The 21,668-nt window shown below is 40.2% G+C and overlaps 1 protein-coding gene across 5 annotated transcripts in view; it reads left to right on the top strand.

Annotated features, from left to right (window-relative positions):
• Window positions 1-18,573, top strand: part of TBC1D24 (TBC1 domain family member 24) — a 28,465-nt gene extending 9,892 nt beyond the window's left edge. For 3 of the 5 annotated variants that reach the window (XM_075059250.1, XM_075059251.1, XM_075059252.1), the window contains 7 exons: window positions 3,128-4,163; window positions 6,481-6,498; window positions 10,732-10,890; window positions 11,840-11,903; window positions 14,024-14,119; window positions 14,550-14,784; window positions 16,270-18,573. In XM_075059250.1, coding sequence (XP_074915351.1) covers window positions 3,205-4,163; window positions 6,481-6,498; window positions 10,732-10,890; window positions 11,840-11,903; window positions 14,024-14,119; window positions 14,550-14,784; window positions 16,270-16,424 — 1,686 coding nt within the window. In that variant the 5' untranslated portion in view covers window positions 3,128-3,204 and the 3' untranslated portion in view covers window positions 16,425-18,573. Of the gene's footprint in view, window positions 1-542; window positions 821-1,352; window positions 1,399-3,127; window positions 4,164-6,480; window positions 6,499-10,731; window positions 10,891-11,839; window positions 11,904-14,023; window positions 14,120-14,549; window positions 14,785-16,269 lie in introns of all 5 variants that reach the window. The other 2 variants (XM_075059253.1, XM_075059254.1) reach the window with 2 other exon arrangements.
• Window positions 18,574-21,668: the final 3,095 nt, after the last annotated feature.

Raw genomic sequence — 21,668 nt, 5'->3', positions numbered from 1 at the left:
TAAGCATTTCAGTCCTGTGCAGTTCAGGTGCTGATCCATCCTGTTGTCCCAATGTCCAGTTAGAGGATACTTACCACAACATGATGCTAACTTCTCTGAAGTTACTCTAGCAAGAGTAATCCTCTTGTGGTAGGAGAGGTGGGTAGGAGACAGCCACAACCAGCTAGCCCTTTGCTACTGAATGTCAGATAGCTTTTTGTCTCCTCTTCCCACCAGTTCAAAGTTAAACATTGCTCTTTACATGGTTGCCAGAAGAGAGAGAATTTGCCCAGAGAGGGGGAGGAATGGAAGAAGTTTCAGGAGTGGGAGGAGGATGACATGAAGGCTGGCTGGAATTTTCTTGGGCTCTTCTCCTTTGGCAAGTAAATACTCCCCATTTGAGGCCTGCTGGCTTACAGTAGCTGTTGGCACAGTGTCAGGAGCTATGCACCATTACACTGAAGCACACTAATTCTGTTAGTTTTGCAAGCACAGTTAAGAGCTGGTCATGCTCTGGCAATCTTGACAATGCCCGTTTGCTTTGCTGTCATTTTTTCTTGCAGCATCTAGAGCTTTGAAAAGCATAAGCAGCCAGACCTACTTGCAGACCCAGCAGATTTATCCCAGCCAAAGTATGTATAAGACTGTGAGCTCAAATCAAAAGTTCTGGCAGTCTGACTTCCATCCTCTAGCCACGGACTTCAGTGAGCTTGCTGAGGAGCACATACTCATCAAATTCATTAGTTCCTGGAACGGGCAGTAACTTCTGGAGGGAAACATGACTGACGCAACTTCTAAATATGCCTGTGTCTCTGAATGACAGAAAATGAGACAGGAAAGGGTAAGGAGGAGGGAGAAGAAAGTTTACAGGAAAAAGGACAGCCAAGATGTAACTCTGAGTATCTTGGAAGTTGTCTTGTATGATGGACGTTTTACTTAACCCTCCCTAATAAAAATATAAGCAGCTCCCAGGGGTGATGGCAGAACGGGGATGCTGTTGCATAGTGGAGATTCCAGCAAGCACAGGATAGTAATAGTTTCTATACTGAATTGACCATGAACAGAATGGTTCATCCATGTTTTGGTCACTTCTAAATAGGGTTAAATTTCTCTTCTCCATGAGGATCTTATTCTAGGATTTGAATTAAAGATAATGAGTTTCCCTATGATTCCCAGGTGGAGAATGACAGAAAAATGTGAATTTCCACAGAGCTGACACTGACTCTGATGGACTGGTATCCTACCGTTACTGTCTTTGCATATCCTGAAGAGACACTCTCAGCTCACACTGAGAGGTGTCATTTCTGAACATCATAAGATATCTCACTTTCAGAACTGGAGTTGGGACAGTGTGTTGCTTCCTTTAATTACAGTCTGAGAATTGGCTTCAGATGTGGAAGAATACAACAAAAAGAAATGGTGAGCGTTTCTGTATTACTCTTGGGTTGTACAAAGATGACTCAGAAAGAATCTTCTTTTCATTTAAAAAAAAAAAAAAACTGAAGTAAATATTTGGTAGAGAAGAACAATCCAAAAGCTTTCTCTGAAGGGCTTCTGTGTGTTGGTGCCAACCTTTTAAAAGAGGAGTTAAAATTTTGGAGTTCCAGCATGTGATTCCAAAATACCCAGATTAGTATTTAGTCAGAATCTAAAACTGTCTGAATTAAATGTATGGCTGTCCAAGCTAATGCTAATTGTATGTTTACAAACTTCTGTCTACTTTGGGTAAAATGTTTTACTTTCCTATAGTGAAGTAGGGAGGATGTCTGTCTTGATGGTGTATCTACCTTACGAGTTTCAAATCATTTTAATGTACCTATTGTACAAAAGATCATGCTGATAAATGTCAAGTTCCATGCATTCTCCAGTCTGTTGACGCAGGAATGACCAAGGGTTCTTTGGAAGCATTTCAATAACTGTTATTGTTGATTTAACCTTCCTACATAATGTCTTAATCATACAAAACAGTTTTATAGGCCTGTTGCATTTTATAGGGATTATCTGCCTTTGCAGAGTGTGCAGCATCAACAGCCATGTGCTTCCTAGCTTTAATCTGGCAGCGAGGACACGTTGGCAGAGGTGTTCCAGCACTGGGCAAACCTGTTGTCTGCTGTTATTAGTGCATTTTATTGTATCTCCCCTTCTAGTTTTGTACTGACACGATTAAAGCTGATTCAGGTATGGCCATTAGTGGTTGCAGTCATGATGTCTGCTGGGACACAGGTGTACTTTAAAGGTGGAGTCAATTGGTAGATCATGTAAACATGTGGTTTGAGGAACTAGAGGCCAGAACCTGGTCTTTCAGCTCCTGGTGCTATTGCAGTGGTGTGCGTTTCTAAAATCTTCTAATGTTGGTGATAGCAGGCCCTCTAGAGGGTGATTTGATCATAGAAGTGTGTGCAAGGTCAGGACCAGAAAAGCCCAGTGCAGTACTTGAGAGAATTAAGAAGCTGGTTTAAGCTGATGTGAGCCTGTACTGCAGTCAGAAAGGGTGGTTCTGTCCTGCACTCATCTTTGTTGTGGCACTAATCTAGCTGACCATACAGCTGAGCATCTTATCCAGTGGAATAGAAAAATTGTACCAGACTAACAAGCTAATCTCAGTGACTGTGTGGCCACACAAGTGCTAGTACCAGTACCAAGAAATTACTAAGAACACACGGCTGTGGCTAGCAGGAGGTCAGTATCTCTTGTCACTGGCCACCCAGTCTTAGAACAGTGTAAGCAGCTTGTGAGACTGCATCCTTGTAGTATAAATAACAGTTACTTCCCCGGAGAATTAGGAAGAGAGATTGCAAATTGAACAGGCTTTACAATGGATATTTTTTAAGTGGGAGGCTTCTGTTCTCCGAGAAGTTAACATAAAGGTCCATGCCTCAGCTTGGACCTTTAGTTAGGGAGATTAATTTCCTGTGGAGATGTCCTCAGAATCAACCTGTTGGCTGGCCATTGATAAATTAATTCAGTATGAGTCACTGACAGACTAGAAGTAAAGTTTGGCTTAAAAGTAAGAAGGCATATATCTATCTTTGCTTTAGAAAACAGTTTTGGCATTGCAGGAACAAATTGAATGTACATGTGTGTTCCTAAAGAAAATGGGAGATTACCTGTTACTCAAGCCTCTACTTTTTTACTTTTCCTTTTGCAGAAAAAGCTGCAAGTCATTTAATGACCAAATAAGGTCACCATTCTCATTGATTTATCTGATATGCTTCTCCTGGAGCCATGGATGAATACAACCGCTTTGTGGATTGGGACAAAATGGATGTTACTGTCCAGAGCCAGGATGCAAAGGAGCTAACATGCACAGAATTCCAGGAGCTCAAGCAGCTGGCCCGGCAGGGCTACTGGTCCAAGAACCACTCTCTGAGAGCCAAAGCATACCACAAACTGATTAGCAATATCCCATGCCGCACAGTGACCCCAGATGCAAATGTGTACCGGGACATTGTTGTGAAGATTGTTGGAAAACGTAACAGTAGCTCCCTTCCGCTACCAGAGTTTGTGGATAACAGCCTGGTCCCCACGTACTGCTTGAATGCAGAAGGCATCGGGGCAGTCAGGAAGATTATATTGTGCATTGCAAATCAGTTCCCAGACATATCGTTTTGCCCAGCGCTGCCTTCTGTGATAGCTTTGCTCCTCCACTACAGCAAAGATGAGGCAGAGTGCTTTGAACAGGTTTGTCGCATCCTTGCTTGCAATGACCCATCTAAGCGGCTCATTGATCAGACGTTCTTAGCTTTTGAGTCCTCCTGCATGACCTTTGGTGACCTGGTTAACAAGTACTGTCAGGCAGCACATAAGCTGATGGTGGCAGTGTCCGAGGATGTGTTGGAGGTATACTCTGACTGGCAACGGTGGCTCTTTGGAGAACTGCCTATGGTGTACGTTGCTCGGGTCTTTGATGTGTTTCTGGTGGAGGGCTACAAAGTTCTCTATCGTGTTGCGCTGGCTCTTCTGAAATTTTTTCACAAGGTCAGAGCTGGGCAGCCCATGGAGTCTGACAGCATACAGCAGGACATTCGAGCTTTTGTGAGAGACATTGCCAAGTCAGTGTCTCCAGAGAGGCTTTTGGAAAAAGCTTTTGCTATCCGCCTTTTCTCACGGAAGGAGATCCAGCTTCTGCAGATGGCCAATGAGAAGGCTTTGCAGCAGAAGGGCATCACGGTCAAACAGAAAAGGTAGGGCTCTTGCTACAGGTAGCCTGAGTGATCTTGTGAATTTTCCCAGCATGATAAGCAGTCAGTTAGTCTTGGGTGACTGGTGGGGAAGCTTTACTGGTACGTGCTGGTCTCTCTGCTGATTTTATTTTTCTCTGCAGAAAAAGTCAGCAGCCCCAAAATTAAGCATTGCTGGGATTGTAATGAAAAGCGTAACTGAAGTGTTACCATACAAGAGAAACAAAGCAGTTTCTCATAGCTTACTCAGTGATTAATTTATAATTACTTTTTACAGGTACATACTAATTGCGAGTATCGTATCTCAAAATTGTCTTTCACAAGCTGTTTTTAAACTAAAAGGCATTTTAGCAAAGCTGGAAAAAACACTAATAAGTTACTTGGAAGAAAATTATCCAAATGTGAAAATTAGTTCTTAGATATGAGATTATTTGTATAAAATGTCAATTTCATGCTGCCTAGTACAGTGAATTCAGCAGTTTCTTTAGTGTAAGTAGGCAAACACTGTCCCAGCTGGGAATGTTTTGCTTAACTAGGGCATTATATTAACAGAACAAGGAATAAATAAGTCTTATTTACAGGTTACTTTTAAAATTAGTTTGACTGTAAGCCTCCTGAAAGTCAAGAGTATAGTAATCATAGGTAGGAGTTGACATATTTTGTGACAGGTTCATGTGCTATTAGAAATAATGATTTCAAAAGAACTGTGGAAGAGAAGAGTGAGGATACTGATCCAAAAGATGATTGCATAATCACAATTTCTTTTCAGAAATGAGGGGAGGTAAAACCAGCTGTGAAACTAGTAAATGAAATCCTGGTCCAATGTGATAGTAAAAGCCATGGCAATAAAAAGCTTAGCTGAAGGACCGCTACATGTGTATAGAAAGGCAGCAATATATTAATCTGAACACAGTTAGCTTCTTGCCAAGTGCGAATGTGCGTGCAGATAAATACTGGCATTGTAGCCGTGTTCTGTTTCTCTAAGGCCTTCTGTGACTGCAGAAAACTTCTCCCAACTCTTTTTGAAATCTAAGTTTAAGTGTTGAACAGTTTTGTCAACTGTCCTGACCTCTGAAAGGAGGATGACTTCTAGAAGTCTACTGGGGTCAGTAAGTGTGATATGTAGAACTTGGTATTCTAGAGGGACAGTCTTCCATTTTCTCTAAATCTTCAAAAATCCGAAGGTACCAGCCACTGATGTATTAGGGTCTTACAGCCAATTGTGTTGCTGAGTTAGTTGCAAACAGACACCATTCCATGGTATTGAAATATATACTTAGCAGATTTCAGCCTATAAAATAAAGTAAATGTTAGCTGAACTTCTTTCATGTGCCTAAGTACATGTAAAGTTCCCTCCAGTCTTTTCCAACGGTTTATTTTTAGACTCACAGTTTGGTTTACAATTAGCTTGTGCTTTATTTTGCTCATGTCTTGGAAGAGGCAGCTCTGTCAGTCTCAAATATTTCAAAGCCTTTAGCCACTGGAGTGTCATGTTGGGTAGAGTTCAGACCATTGTATTTGGGACTTGCAACCAGAAGTATTAACTCTTCTGATGTGTACCTTTTCTTCCTATACTGAAGTTCAGGAAAGTCGTAATAACCTTTCTGAGTATATTCTTCAGCAACAAAATGAGAGCTTTAAATAAAATAAAAATAAATTTTAAAAACCCCACCCAAACAAAACAAAAAAATCCCCAAGCAACCACAAAAAAAATCCAGAAGCTCCCGTTGTGTTAAATGTTGTAGAGGTATTCTTGCTCAGAACAACAGTGATGTCTTCAAAGCAAAATACAGTAAATTCATACCCAAATAATGCCAGTAGTTACTGCTTTACCAGGCAGAGTTGCTAGTGAAAAACTTTTATCCTCTCTTGGCTACTTTTATAAACATAGTGAAACTTTTCAGCATCGCCTGGCATGGTACTGCTGTGAATTTGGTTCAGTTTGGGTCCCAGTGTGGGCAGATGTGGGTGCTGGAGAAGTGAGCTTTTCTCTAGTGCTTGATAGGATGTGAGTTGTCTTGTCCAGATGTGTTTGGCCTGTGCAAGGAGATGATGAATTATTTTCCAATCAGATAACTACAAGCAGGTAGCAAAAAAGGAAAAAAAAATGGAAATGGAAAATATTTTAACCTGTCTTTTTGTTTGTTTGTTTTTCTTGTGCTTGATGATTCATGTCAAACCTTTGTTTCTCTCCAGGCTCCTTTCATTCACTTTGTTGCAAATGTAGGAAATCACTGATCTTTTCTATCTTTTTTTGTCTTTCTCCTTATACGTTCTTCTTCTGTCAATTCCATACCCACTGCACCCCTCCTGTTTGCAGTGTTGCATCTCCCAAAAGGTAGGTTAAAACACTTGAATCTTTGCACTTTGCTTGTTTCTTCTGTCTTTGGCTGGTTATTTTTTCCGAGGCTGTCATTATTGCTAATGCTGGGGCAGGAGAAGCAGGGCAGCAATTATAGCATCTGATTGCTGTGTAACATCTCCTGAATACTCTTGCAAAGTTAGTTCAAAGCACCTGCAGAGTTGTAAGATAAGGGATCACGGGCCCAGCTACTCAACATAGCAGTTCCATACAGCAATACAAGCCTGTTCTCCAGAATGGAGAAGAGTAATGTTAATGGTGGGAGGTAAGTCCTTTCTACACTGGAAGAAAAAGTGTCACTTTTTAAAAACATCTCAAGTAACATGTCTTCAGAACTGTTAGGTATTGTCCCACATCCAAACCTGGTATATGCTGTTGCAGATGTGAGACATACTCAATGTTTTTTCTTCTTTGCAAGCTTTCTGCAGTTAATTGGAAAGATGTTGGACTGAACTCAACTTGGCACACTCCTAAAAGTGACTTGTCTCTATTCATACTAGATTATATTTATTTTTAAGTAGGTAGGGTTTTTTTTAGAGGCAATAAGACAAGACTATTATCCTGTGTCAAGGAGGTCAGAGTTACTCAGCCATATAGCATTAATGGTTAATGAAGTCATTCATCAAGTCTTGGCCTGAAAAGCAAATCTTAAAGAACAAAACCGAGTGGATTGTGATACCTGATAAGCAGAGAACTTAAAAAGGAGAAAGACTGCCCTGTGAGTATTAAATACCACAGATGTGTGGGGTTAAATTAATGCCTTTGAGAATCTTCTGGCCTTGTTGCAGGTGCCCTGAGTTAACTTTAGTGAGTGATGCACACTAACATTTGCACTAATTTATAAAATCAAAATTGGAATTAATTTCCTCATGTTTTCATGTCTGAAAGAACACCTTAAGAGACTTATCAAAGCATGTTTCATATCATATCCTGTGTGTTGAGACTTTACATTTAATAAATCAGCAGGCTGTTAATTTCAGCCAAGCAAATCTTCAATGCGTGTATTATTTTACTGTAGTTACAATGTTCTGGAAGCAGCAGAAAGCCTTAATTTCTGCTAGGAAGCACATAGTTTGGGTTTGAGGGGGCTTGGGTAGATGCAGGTTGTCTGTTGACACTGATCTCAACACAGGATTAGACTTCAGGCTTATACACCACATATGGCTTCTATTGCCATTTATGACTGAGAAACAACATATCACTTCTACCATGCATTTATGCCCTAACTGAAATTATACTGGATTTTAAAGATAATGCAGACCCTATAAGTTTTGACCCAAAACAAAGTAGAGCTAGAGGATGTAATTCAGTGCGTCACACCTTGGAGTGTGGTATTTGTTGTCTTGGAATACATACAGAGACAGAGCATATCCACTGTGACAGCTGCTACCGCATGTCATCAACGTTGGCTTTATCGTCAGGAACTTTGAGGTCTCTGAAGCACATTGTATTAATGATAGAGCTGTAAAAACAACGGTCCTATGAAAATAGCAAATAAGCTGCTTTATTAAACATTTAAATTGTGCTACTTTTCTAAAGCTAATTTCCTTTGGGATAATAACAATTGAACATGTCTTTCCAACATCAGCAATCAATAGAAAGTTGTCATGCCAGTCGTAATAAGCCAACATGAAGAATTGAGGAAAACTGCACTCATTTACTACTTTGAAAAGAAACTACACAACTGAAGTAGGTGATTTTCAGTTAGATACTTGTAATTCTAATTGCAATTTTCTGACCACCAAAAAACGCTTGTATTTTTGTTAAGGAGCAGAGTTTGGTTTGATATAGGTGCAGGCTGTGTATTGACACTGGTCTCAACACAGGATCAGGTTTCAGTCTTAAGCACCTGCGGCTGTGATTTATGACTAGGAAATAGCAGGTCATTTTATTTCAAATCCTTCAGTCAAGCTACAGTCTAGGTTTTACTAACTGAATGGTGACATTAAAAATAAAATGATTCACTATGATAGTCAAGGGGCAGAAATGGCATGCCTGGAATAGTTTTAAATGGCCAATACAATGGTAAATGCTGTCTAGTAAATCAGAAGGATCTGTTTATATTCTACCTATGTGGAAAAGTTGTAGGAAGACACAGGGTACTCAGTGATGTGTTACTATGAATTCTGCTGAACACAGGCTTCAAGTGGGGTCTGGGTAGGAAAGTCCTTAAATCAGCAGTTCACAGTAGCCAGGAGAAGGAACAGAGGCAAAAGAAAAGGTACACTGAGGTTTAAAGCCTTTTAGGAACAAGTACTTAAGTTTAGTTGCCCAAACAGATCACCTAAGTGTGAAGAATGTACAGACCAAGCATACAAATAATTGAGGCTTGCTTGTTTGAGGTTTAGTAAGGTTGAAACTGTTTTGATATTTGCTACTAATTCTTAGCCTATTTATCATCATTACTTTTCCTCCAGAAATTGACTCTAATAAACTAGTTGACTGCCCTAAATATTTTTAATTCCTTGAATGTGAGAAAAAATGTAATTTCTGATGAACTGAAACCAAGGCTTTGTTTCTCAGCTCTGTTCCGTAGTGCCACCAGTCTTTAGCTGCAGACCAGACAGGACCAGGCGGGTGAGACCTAAAGTAAGATTCTGAAGATGTGGGTTCAAGTCTTGGCTCATACTTTCCTTCAGTTGATCTCTCCTGTGCCTCAGCTTGCTGTGTTTAAAAGCACAATAATGTCCTAGTCAGTGATACTGTAAGTTTTAAAACCCATTAATAGTTGCAGCTTGCTTAAATAGGTGTCCATATAAGTTCCTTGCTACTTAAATAATGCAGGGTAGCAATGCAAGTAGTGATTTGGTTCATTTTGCTAGAGGAAGCAGTAATTTTTTTTAAGTGACCTAAGGAGTCACTTCATTAGAAATGCTGACACTAAGGCAGCTACAATAAGTTTCAGAAAGCATTTCCCAGTCTCTCCAGGCAAGCACCATTCTAAAGTGCAGTGCAAATGCTGCTGATCTCTTGGTACTACAAGCAAGAAAAATAATAAAAAAATGTATCGTTTGTGTGGTTTAGGGAGTGAGCTAAACTATTCAGACACATGCAGATTTGCAGTATTGAGGTCCTTTTTATGTTCCATGAAACCGAGAGGAAAGAAATGTGTAATTGTCAAAAAAAAAAAAAAAAAAAAAAAAAACACAACCAAAAAACCAAACCACCCAAAATTGGCAAATACTTGCAACTGAACCCTTGCATGCAGAGCAAACTGCCTAAAGCTTCATTTAACTAATGGCTGCCCAATAATTTAGTATCTTGTGTAAATTCCTATGTCACTTCCACCATGTACTTGGCTGTCGTCCTTGCATTTTAAAAGTCTTTAATGTTGACCACAGATGCAATAACACTTGTTTAATCCCCAGGCTCTGAGTCTGCGTGCTTATTTAATCTGAGAAATGAAGGCTGGTTAAGATTATGATGATGATTATTATTACCTTCAAGTGTCTAAAAGCCATAAATCAGTTCTTATGAGTGCATCAGACCCCTCTGGGGGGCACGGGGGTTTGCTTTCCAGTGTGAGTGTCTAGCGTTCCTTCATGTTTTCAGGCTTCGTCTGTAACCATGAACCTAGGAACTTCTTTAGTTCTTAATGAAGTGGAAGTCATTGGTAATGATATGTTTCCAAGACATGGAACTTTCCAAAAGCTTCAAATATTTGCCTTGGATTAAAATTGCTCAGCCTGGTAATACTGATTCCTCTTAAGATTTCTGAGGGTTTTAGGAATTCTCTAATTCCATGATACAGGCAGGACCTCAGAGGGGGAGGAAGTACTACCTCTTCCTTTCAGATCCTGGCTGTTTCTTTAGGTATTCAGTTCTCTATGCTTAAATGATAGCGCCAGTGAGACTGTCTCAAACAGCAATTATAATTTGATATATTTAAGGTCATGGTCATCCCAGCTAGCTCACTGTTATGTCCTATATATATATAAAGGTGCAGGCCACAGCTGCCATACAGAGGAATTACTGCAGGTATTTCAGTAAGGCCAGATCACTACCTCTTGAGGATTATGTTAAACCACAGTAGTTTATTATCTTCACTAAGTCATGGTCTTCTAATCCCATGGGCTGGAGCTTTGAACAACAGCATATCTGCTAGGGTCTTTTAGTGTTCAGCTGTCTTTGCATGTTACTGTCCAGTAATCCAAAACTTGTTCTGTTGTTGAATTATTGTTTCTCAATGTTTTGTATTGTATTTCTCAGGCAGAATGTGCACTTAGCAGTTCATGCTGAGAACTTCAAGTCTGAAATTGTCAGCGTGAAAGAGATGCGAGATATCTGGTCATGGATCCCGGAGCGATTTGCACTTTGCCAGCCCCTCTTGCTTTTTACCACCTTGGAACATGGCTGTAGTCTGAGCAGGTAAGGAAAACCTTCCCCACTCTTCTCTACTGTAGGGCAAAAGAGAGCAATGGTGAACTGTTTCCTGGACTGATAAAAAGGCCATGCCTAGTCAGAACTTGATCTGGAGAATATTATTAGCGATGGGATGTAAAAGTGACAATCCTATTGGCTACAGCATTTGACCAGGACACTTCATATCCTATTTTAAACTGTCCAAGATCAACTGGAAAAGTCAAACTTGCATCAGTTCACACAATATGCTGCTCTGAGACTGGTTCATTCCCCGATGGGTATAAATGTTTTAATTCAGTGGCTGCTCTGCAGGCTCTTTTGGTAGATAACCACGTTCAAACTGATCCAAAGAATAAGGGAACCAGAAACTGGAGATTCCTCTACCCATAAATGTGATTGGTTTTGATTGTTGTTATTTTTAAAGTGGGATAAGCTAGATGTGAGATCTCCTTGCGCTTGACACAGAAGACTATAATCCTAATAATGACTTCAATATCTGCAGTTGAGGTACTGAGGTGGGAAGTAGTCTGCTGTCCCAGCCCCACATGCCTATGAGGAAGAATAAAAGCAAGCAAAGAGAATGCATCATAATTATTTTCTATAAAAAATGAAAGCTCTTCAGACACAGCCATCAGTCCTCAAGACACAACTTCCTTTAGGTTGTCTTAATTCAAAATGCTGTAAAATACTACTTGTGATAGGTAGTCTTCTAGTTGTTCTGCAGAGGCATAAACAACAGAGAACTGAGTAGAGAAGAACTGCTTGATAATAATTTACACTCAACTCTGTTATTTACAATGGACTATAGAAAGCATTTGCAGGAATATGCTTAGTCTACAGATGCCTTTTTTGTCATACCATCAGTTGGAGGAGGAGGTGGTGCCTGACATTAAGTTGGAAAAGAACTGCATTTGGTGATACTTCAATACTCATTTTTGTGTACTCTGCACTTCAGGTTCTATTCTCACAGCGAGGGACACGAACCAACTCTTCTCCTCATCAAGACCACAGCAAAAGAGGTGAGTGAGATGAAAGGCAACTGCTTAAATTAGGTTTTAGGCAGTTATATAATGCTGTATTGCAACACACAACTGTTTATAATAAAATGAAGAAGCAAGAGACCTGAAGTTACTTGGAGTTTTGTTTTGTTATTTTAACAATGCGTGCTTTAAATGGTTCCATTTGTTGATTATGGGAGTATGCATTCTTGGGTAAATCTTGTAAACTAAGTCTTGGTCAGCTATTGTTTCTCTGGTAAGTAATGTGGGATGATGAACTAGAGTAATTCACTGAGGTCTTTATAGACTCTCTTAATTGCAGAATCGAGGGAGAGGCTGGGAAATTGTGTTAAGAAACTCATGATTCATAGAAGATATTTTCATTTTCTCCAGGATATGAGGAGAGAAAGTAGCAGAATTTAAATGGTATGAATAATACAGGACTACATAATATGGAAACAAAAGCTTTAGCTTCATCACATTCTTGTTTGGGGAAAAAAAAGATTAAAAAAAAAAAGCAAGCTGTGAGAACCTGAGGAGGAGTGCACGCAGGTGCCATGTCTAATGAGTGTTGGTTCTCTGCTCTACTTGTATGACCATATTGGACAACATAATGTGAAAACAAACATTAGCTTTATCTCATGCTTGTTTAAAAAAAATACTGCATAAACCAAGAAAGCTTCCCAGAACCTCTGAAGGAGGGCACGCAGGTGCTTCCTGTAATGAGCACTGGTTGTCTGTGCCACTGTGCATGACTTCTAAATATTCTGTGTATAACGTTAAGCTATTATTGCAGCCTGTGGGCTTATATTTCTGCTTATGTTCCTGCAGAATGACTGTCCATGAAACAAGCTCATTTCTACTCTTATTTGCATCTGCCTAATGCTAATGCTCCAGGCTGTTTCATAGTTCTGTGTATAGTTTCTGGCCATCCCAGGCCTGCATTGATATGCCAATGGCTTATAGAATGCCCATGGTATCTAAAGGGAAGAGGGAAGATATTTATTTATTATTTTGCTTCTTGCCATGGAGCATATCAAAAGTCCAGCTTTGTAAGTGATGCTCATTTTTATAGTATGATTTGTTTCTTACCCCTCAAAAAAAAAAACAACAAAACATAGCCCAAACAAAAAAAGTATGTTTTTTTTTTAATTTGGTGGTTGTGGGTTTTGGTTTTTTGCAAAGGATTACATTCCTCCTTTATTCATATGTCTATAGTTACATTTTAGAGAGAAGAAAATTTGCCTTCTCGTTTTCTGGCTCTCGTGTACTTTGGGCATATCAGATCAAATGAAGTTTTGGGCCGTCTTTTTGTTTAATGCACACAATTTATCTGTATAAAAAAAATGGCTCTTCAATAATTTTGTCCTAGGAGCTCTGCTTGTAATGCTGGTGAAGGCTAAACAGCAAATGTGCCTTAGAACAGCTCTGTTTAACCATAGTTTCTGGGGGAAAAAAAAAGCAGGGTTGCTTTCATCTCATTCTTAGAGCTTCATTGTTTGGTCTGTCCACTTGGCAGTGATACTTATTGCTGGTAGCGAGAAATTCTTCTAGTGCAAACAAAAGACTCCACAGAAAAGCTCAGCCCTCTAAGGCTGTGTTTTTCTTTATTGTAAACTAGTGAACCCCATGCTGTTTGAATAGGCTGCTTTAAATATCTGAGCTAGTTCAGCATTGGCTTAGCTAAGCTGATTTTAACTTAGAGTTTGAAATGGAAAAAGCCACCAAGGCTACTGTTTATGACCAGAAAATGTTCAGGCAGAACTGCTCATACTGCAATTTGTGACAATACTGTTGCTTTGGATGCCAAAATGAGGAAGTGGAAGTCAGGTTTTAGAAGTTTGGAGTGATTTGTGTTTTGGTACCTAGGGTTATGTTGGAACATTTCTCCTTTAAGGCCTCACAGATCTGAAATAATTTATGAAACTGTTAGGATTTAAGGGTACCCACCAGTGGGTTAAAGCAGTTTAAATCTATCTTTAGATGTAAGTACTTGTGCTGCCTTAATCCACTGATACAGAGATTTTGAAAATCAAACTAAAATAAAACTTTCAGTTCTGGACTCTGAAATGTTGCAATTAATTGGTTTAACACACTTTCTTCTTCAATGGAAAGCCTCCTGATGGTGTTGTTTGTGCTAGGTCTGTGGTGCTTATCTGTCAACTGACTGGAGCGAGCGCAGGCGAGGAGGCAACAAGCTGAGTTTCTTTGGAACTGGGGAATGCTTTGTATTTAGGGTGAGTAAAATTTTATTGTTGCTACCCAGTAGGGAGGCAGAACCACTGTACTGGTGTGAGTAACTCTTACTTCCATTTGAAGAGGCTGGATTATATGCCCTCCTAGTTTATAAAGTCTACTGAACTCTTCACATGGAGGAGAAAATTTTACTTCTCAGTATTGTGGTAACCCTTTTTCTCCCTTTGCACAGAATATTTTCTTTAAAGATGTAATAAGGTAACTCAGAAAACACTGCATGATTTCTTCAATCACTGAAAAAGCAAAGGTATAAAGAAAGAAAACAGTATCTGGCCTAAAAGACTGTTTGATGTAATCTTTACGGCTAATCCGAGTGGAGTCTGAGGGGCTTGAATGTTCTTTGCTGTGTAGAGCTCTCAGTGTAGTGCATGTGTGCTAACTAAAGCTTTGCTCTTCTCTGCCCCTATGCAGCTGCAGCCAGAAGTGGAACGCTACGAGTGGGTGATCATAAAACACCCAGAACTGGCCACGACTGGTTCAGAGCCAGAAAATCATGCCTCACCAGCTTCCAGCACCCTCTCTTCCAGCAGTGTCCCATCAGACCCCTCAGATCGCCTTTCTCCCTTCTTATCAGCTCGGCACTTTAACTTGCCTTCCAAAACAGCCTCCATGTTCATGGCTGGCAGCAGCGAATGCATCATTATAGGTAAGTCAGTGTGAGAATTTGAGCATATATCCTACCAGCTCTTCCTATCTGCCTTATCTAAGAGAGTCACCTGTATTTACCATATATGTATTTCAGTATCGCTACAGTTAGAGATAAAAGTGGCCAAAACCTGATATTACTACCCAACAAAAATTTTCTGTGGAAAAACTTGCATATCAAGCATTTTAGAGTAAGATAGTAACTCATAGCTTTAAGCACAGCCATGCCTTTATACTGCCTAATTCATGATGAGAAATAGTTCTTGAAGAGGAACTTACTTTGCACTGAGGCTTTTGAAACACAGGGTAAATTATAAAACATGTTAATTGTCCTGGAAGTTTATTGGATCTGTGGTGCTGCTGACTTTGGCAAAAGCCTGCTTAGGAAAGTTGTCACCCAAATGGGATTTACAAGGAACAGGTATAAAATTGTAGTTGTCCTTTTTCTGAAAAGCTTTATTTGACACTTGTTAGGAGAGCAACTAGCCTGGTGATTTGCTCTGTAGCATCAAGTGTTGGCTGATTTCTCACTTAGCAGCATGTGCTCTAATTGACTGTAAGTTGGGCTGCTCTAGTATCAGCAAGGCTGGTGAGAGCTTCAGTGTATGTGTAACTGAATTAGAAATCACTGTTAATGATGTACCACAGATATATCAGAGATCTTTACTGTTGAGCATATATCCCACCGGCTCTTCCTATCAGCCTTAGATAAGAGAGTCATTTATATTTACCATATAGTACAGTATGGGTAGTAATAAGAGAAATGCAAGCTTGGGTAGTAGATCCGTAGAAATGAATGTTGTACACCATTCCAGCTGTACACCACAATTTCCACCCTTTTGATTCTTCAGATGTTTTCAGTAGGTTTTCTTAGACGGTTGCCCTATAAGCAATAGGGGAATCGTCCTTTTTGTTTTCCTAACATATTTCTGTCTAAATTTATTTCACTTCACTGCATTCTCTGACTGTGAGCTCTGTGAATCTTGACATAGACCCACAGATAATCAAAATGCTTTTAACTCTGACATGTTTTATAATGATTTAGAACACTAAGCCAGTGCTGTTCCTTATTGATCTTGTTTTTCTCCCAGCTTTGATTTTTGTCTGCTAACAGAATTCTTTGGTTTTTCTTTACTGGAGGGAAAATACGCAGTTGGTAGCTTCCAAGATCCTCCAGCACCAAAAAACAAATCTTAAATGCAGGCATTTGAGTCAGGCTTCTTGTTCTTACTGACTTGCATCACTGCTTTTTTTAAGTTTAGAATAGGATGATTAATTTTTTTTTAGTGTCACTTAAAAGCTATGCACTTGATCATACTTTTACACCTGAAGACACCAAGCAAACATCACTTAGGGTTTCCAGTTGTTTCCATAAGAAAAGCACTTAAGTCCTTTTTTTTTTTTTTTTTTTTTTTTTTTTGGTATAGCAGTTTCCCATGCTAAGAAATGCAGAGGTACCCTTACACTTGTCTTTGTCTCTTCACAGGAGGTGGTGATGGCCAGGCTCTTTACCTCGATGCAGATCTGAACCACGGAAGAACCAGCCACTGCAATACTTTCAATAATCAGCCATTGTGTTCTGAAAACTTCCAGATCTCTGTCTTGGAGGTGTGGGGCTTCAGGGACACCATGAATGGTTGATGTGACTATCATTAATTAACTAGTTTTTCAATTGTCCTAGGATTCCCAAGGCAAACTTTAATGCAGGAGCCAAGTTAGAACATAATTTCTGCTGGGCTCAGTGTTTTTTAGTAATTACTAAGTGGTGCAATTAAATGCAGGGCTTAGTTGTTTACTCTTATTTTAAGACAGGTCAAGGTGAAGTAATATATCTGATTAACTCCTCCTTAGCTCTTTACCTCTAGAGATCTGGATTCAGGTCCTGTTGTTAGGTAAAAATAAATATGTAATGATTTCAAACCATCCTAAATGGATACAAGTCTGTATCACAGGATAGGTTTGCAATTTGATTTAATTCCTCAGAGGCACAGAGCTGGCTGAGGTATACTGTAGAGTTCTGTGCCACTGGCACCAGTATCTGGCTTAAGCCAGTAATATCGAAAGTCTGCTCACAGGGAACATTGGTGACCTCAGATTTGATGTAGAACAGTAGTTCATAAAATCATTGTCCTACCATAAGTAGACGTTGTGCAGACATATCTACCATTTTGTAAGTTATGAGAGCCCTCAATTCACACAAGAACTATGATTGCTAATTATCCTTCTCCTTGTATCTGAACCCTTGACACATTCCAGTTGTATCTGTTTGAGGAGTTTGCCTCTGAGAAAGGCATCCATACTGGACAACAATATCTCAAGGGCTTGATTTTGTTTACATTCCTATTCCATATCAGTATAATGACTTCAGACTGACTCATGTTTCAGGCAGCTGAAAGCTACAGTGTATATGCAGTGCTCAGAAACCTCCCTTTCTTAGTCTTTCCTGGAAGCTTAAATCTGAGAATAACTGTGCTGATATCACTACATATTTGGGGAATTAGACATTGCGATACAGAAGCTTAAAGCTCTCCCCACAAGTAAATGAAGGGAGGTGGGAGGGAAATCTGTGTAATATTATTCTGGGAGTGGATGAGTTTCCCAGGAGAACTCTAGGTGACACTGTTTCTCCATATCATGAGTCTTCCCTGTGATGAGAACCTGAAAAAGGTAATGCTTTTTTGCCAGCAGTGTTCTGGTAGGGTTTGGATAATGCAAAGAGGCTTTTGCTCATTCCTGAGAATTCATACAGTTCTCTGCAAGCATGCCTTGTGGCTTGTGATGTCTGGAGGCAATTGTCTAGTGGCTTTATCTAAAACTTGCAGTATCTGCTATAGGACTTCTCCCACGTGAAGCACAAGTACATAAACATTGATGGATAGTCCAGAGCATATGACAGGATGCTCTCAAAGCTTCAGTGGGTAATTCACTAGTAAGAAGATTTACCACAACAAGTAAAATGAGGAGAAAAACGAATTGCTGGTTTTTTCAGCAGTTCAATCTAAAAAATTGCTTTAGAGTGGGGGAAATGTTATTACTACTTAAAATTTAAGTTCATTAAAAGGAAAAAAGAAAAAATTCTAGTGATTAAATCTCAGTGAAGCTGGAGAGGGTTATGTTAATATTCAGAGGTCACAGGTGAGTCTTGTTGGTAATGTTGGCTTGTTTAGCTTGCCATCAATGAAAATACCATGTGTCTTGGTAAAGTGTTGCCTCTTGCAAAGTATATGAACAAACTTGGCAAAAATGTGATTTGCTTCTTAAGGTGCCATTTTGAATTTTTGTCAAAATAACTCTTTGAAATATTAGACTTCATATACAACAGTTCAAGTTGTCTTTTGCACCATTTATATTTGCAATTAGATTATTTCACCCTGTGTGAGAGTCAGCACTAGGCCTCTTTCTTTCCCACTTCCCACTCAGTTCTGTCCAGCTGGCTTTTCGTAGTTTACCATAAGCTTGATTGAACTAGAAGGGAAGGTATAATTCAGTTATACTTACATATTTTGAGGAGGAAGAACTTGAGCAGTCATATCTGGCTTTTTACAAATACTGACTGATGCTGCCTTCTGTTGTTTTTTTTCAAAGTTAGCTGCATCACTTTGCACTTGCTAGTATCCCACAAGCTTCCTCAGACAAAACAAATGTATCCCATTTAGTAGGCTCTCTTAAACGTAGGTGGTATTTCAGTTTTGTCCCTATCTCCTTTCAAGCTTGTTTGAGGTGCCCTTAAAAAAAAAAAAAAAAAAAAAAAAAAACACAACAAAAAAAAATCAACCAACCAAAAACACAATAGCATTCAGCTTGTTAGAAATTCCCTCAAGCTATGTGTTGGCAGGATTTGTGGGACTTTAGTATTACACTCAAAATTAATAGGTTTTATCTGCAAAATCTTTCCTGCAGCTGGCAGTGGTCCTGTGATTTTTCTCACTTCCTATCCCTGCTGGATGCAGCTATGTCAGCGAAACCCGAGTACTATACCATGTCTTAAGTCATATCTAAGAGACACTGTTTCTTTCCCTGCCCTGTTCTTAGTGCACAGAGATTTGGGTGTTTGAAATCAGAAATAACTCGTAGTTGCTCAGAAATTCATCACGGGATATTAGTGTGAGAAGCCAAGGAGCAGTACTGAAAATCAGTGAGGTTTTGGCATCTGAGTCTCGAGCGTCTTTCAAAAATCAATTGCAGGCCTCAGCTTCCCTTGTGCCAGATGAGTACAACTTCTAACCCCCCCAGCAGTGAAGGTCCACAAAAGACCCCTTTTTGGTAGTTTATCTAGATGGCCAACGAGTAGCTCACATGGGACTGAAGGTAAATCTTCATTCTTGAAGTAAGACATTACACTGGGTGGCTGACAGTGTCTTAACAGCTGCTCTGTGGCTATGCGTTAGTAGCCTGTGTGGGTGTGCTTGGGGCACACATTTGAGTGATGACCTGTATGAGTTTGCAAATCACAGCAGTAGGGAAAAGGGTTGACAGGTGATCCTCCTTCTGCTGACTGTTTGTATTCATATCAATCTCGAGGCACATGTCACAGAGATGGTTTTAGGCTGATACAGGACTACCCTGCTGCAGACATCCTGCAGGACTAGCATGTGTGTTTTAAATCTGAATAGCCTGAATAAGCAAGAGGCTGCAATAATCTAGCAAGAGGAATTGTACAATGCTGCATCATCTTCATGAAATCGTTTTGTTCGGTAAAAATGAATGTCCTTTTCATGTGCAAATCCCTATGTATAATTCTCCTTATGGATATGAGACACCTTAGAAGAACAGCATTGTGACTTGGTTTTCTTTCCAGTAGCAAAGAGGCATTTTTTTTTTGTCTGTGTAGTTAATGGTTGTTGCTGACCAAGTGTATATCAAAGTTCCGGTAATTAAGCCAACAGTTTATTTTGCTTGCAAAACTCTTGAGGTGGAGACCACAGACTGGTTTTTAAAACAATTACTACAATGGGCACCTTATCAGACAGTTAAAATTATCTGAAGTACACAAGCTGTGAAGTGCTTTGGTCACATTGTTGCTCTGAACAACTGTTGATGTAGCTTGTAGTCCCTGTTTGTAGTCCTGCTGGCAGCAAGGACAGCCAGAGTGCCAGTGTCACTTGATGGGTGTGGACCTGGAGAGCTAAAGGCTGGACGTCAGCTACCACAGTTCTTCAGGAGCGTATTTGCTTTCCCGAGAAGCCATTTTTGTTTTGTAATATTCTCTTGAAGGCAGAAGAGACTAGAAACTCCTGAGAGCAGAAACTTGAATTTATTGTAAGTGGCATCTAAGTTGTTTCCAGGCCACGGGAACTGTTTCCAGCTGTCAGCCAGACTGGACAGACTTCATCACTGCACCCAAACTGTCATTCCTACAGATCATGCACTTTGACATGCTCCCTTTTCTGATGAAGCATGTTAATTGGCCTCCTATTAATAGAGGCCAGTTCACAAAGGGAAGGGAAGAACTCTCATTTCCTCTTGAGTTGAGGTAACTGAAGACAGATAGGAGGGGCAGGCAGTACCATTCTTTAGAGTTAAACTTCATGCCAATAGAGATCTGTGTTTAGCCATGGAGGGGTGGCACTTGCAGATCGATCAACTGCTATTCATGTGTGTGCATTGAAATTGTGTACTTCGTCCTTGGAAATCCATCCTCATTTTTGATGGGGCATGAGCTCCTCTGCCCACTGACCACATAGTCGCCACAGAGACACTGATGCCCCAGCCAGCGGGGACCAAGAGCTCACCTGCAGCGGTGGCACTGGACACTGGAATTGCTCTGCTCCTGCGACTGACGCCTGGAGTCCTGTTGTTGGATAGATCGGAGGCTTGGGTACCTGGCTGTTAATGTTGAGATGCCTTTCTGCTAGCTCTCTGTCATGAATTTCAGACTATTCATAGTTGAGATGAGTGTGCGTATTATTTGGGGTGATGTTTTTCTTCAGATGAGTGGTGGTGTGTGCTGCTGAATTGGTTTTCTACCCTACCGTTGGAATCACTGCCCTACATTGATGGTATTTTTGTCACTGTGCAGAACCTTGGATTATATTAAAAGGTGTTTGACTGTGGAGGCTACTGACTTTGTCCTTCATTCGGTTATTTTCCTTACTGTAGGCCTCATAGCAAATAGCATGCTGAAACTGAGAAATAAACCTTGGAGCATGTGTTCTTTCACATGAACTCTTCACTACAGTGAATCAATTACACAGTTCCTGACTGTTTTAGGAGATCTCACAAGGCTTCCACCAAGATCAGGTGCCAAACTGACTGTAAAAAAAAAAAAACTTAGATTGGCAAATTCTGAAATGAGCCTTGTTCCTTTTGGCAGGGCCAGAGAGCATGTTTTTGCCCCAGCCAGTGTTTAAAATGAAGCTTAGAGGTGTCTGCTGGCCACCAATACTTGAGGTGTAGATCAGACCAACGCTGCTGTTGCATCGTCTGCATGTAAACGTTGTCATTGACTCAGCTACAGTCCTGCAGCTGCTGTAAGTCAGCGCTGCTCTCGCTAGAGGCTGTGCCCTCCTTCTGCCAGCACAAAAGTGACTGTTGGCCTCAGGCAGGCAGCTCAGTCAGGGAACTGCTTGTTTAAAACTGGTATTTTTGTTCCTCTTGATGGCTTGGGTTTAACCTGGATCTCGTCTCTGCCTGTGTAACTGATAACAGCGCGGATGTGTTTTGCCATGGTTGAAAGGAGTGTTTTGTGGTTAGCAGCACTGGTTTAAACAAATATTCCTGTTACTTAAGCCTAGTCTTTGCCGATGCCCAAAATGTAAATGTAAGACTTGTGGGAACTAGAGGAACTTACTGGTATAGTTGGAGGATATCAAGATCCTCTGTGCAAAATGCCTTTGGAAACTCCCGGTAGGTAATGACCAATGAAGTAAAAAAAGCTGTTTGAGT

This window comes from Buteo buteo, chromosome 29 (genome assembly GCF_964188355.1).
Source record: "Buteo buteo chromosome 29, bButBut1.hap1.1, whole genome shotgun sequence".
NCBI lineage: Eukaryota > Metazoa > Chordata > Aves > Accipitriformes > Accipitridae > Buteo > Buteo buteo.
This window is presented reverse-complemented; position numbering and strand designations above follow the sequence as displayed.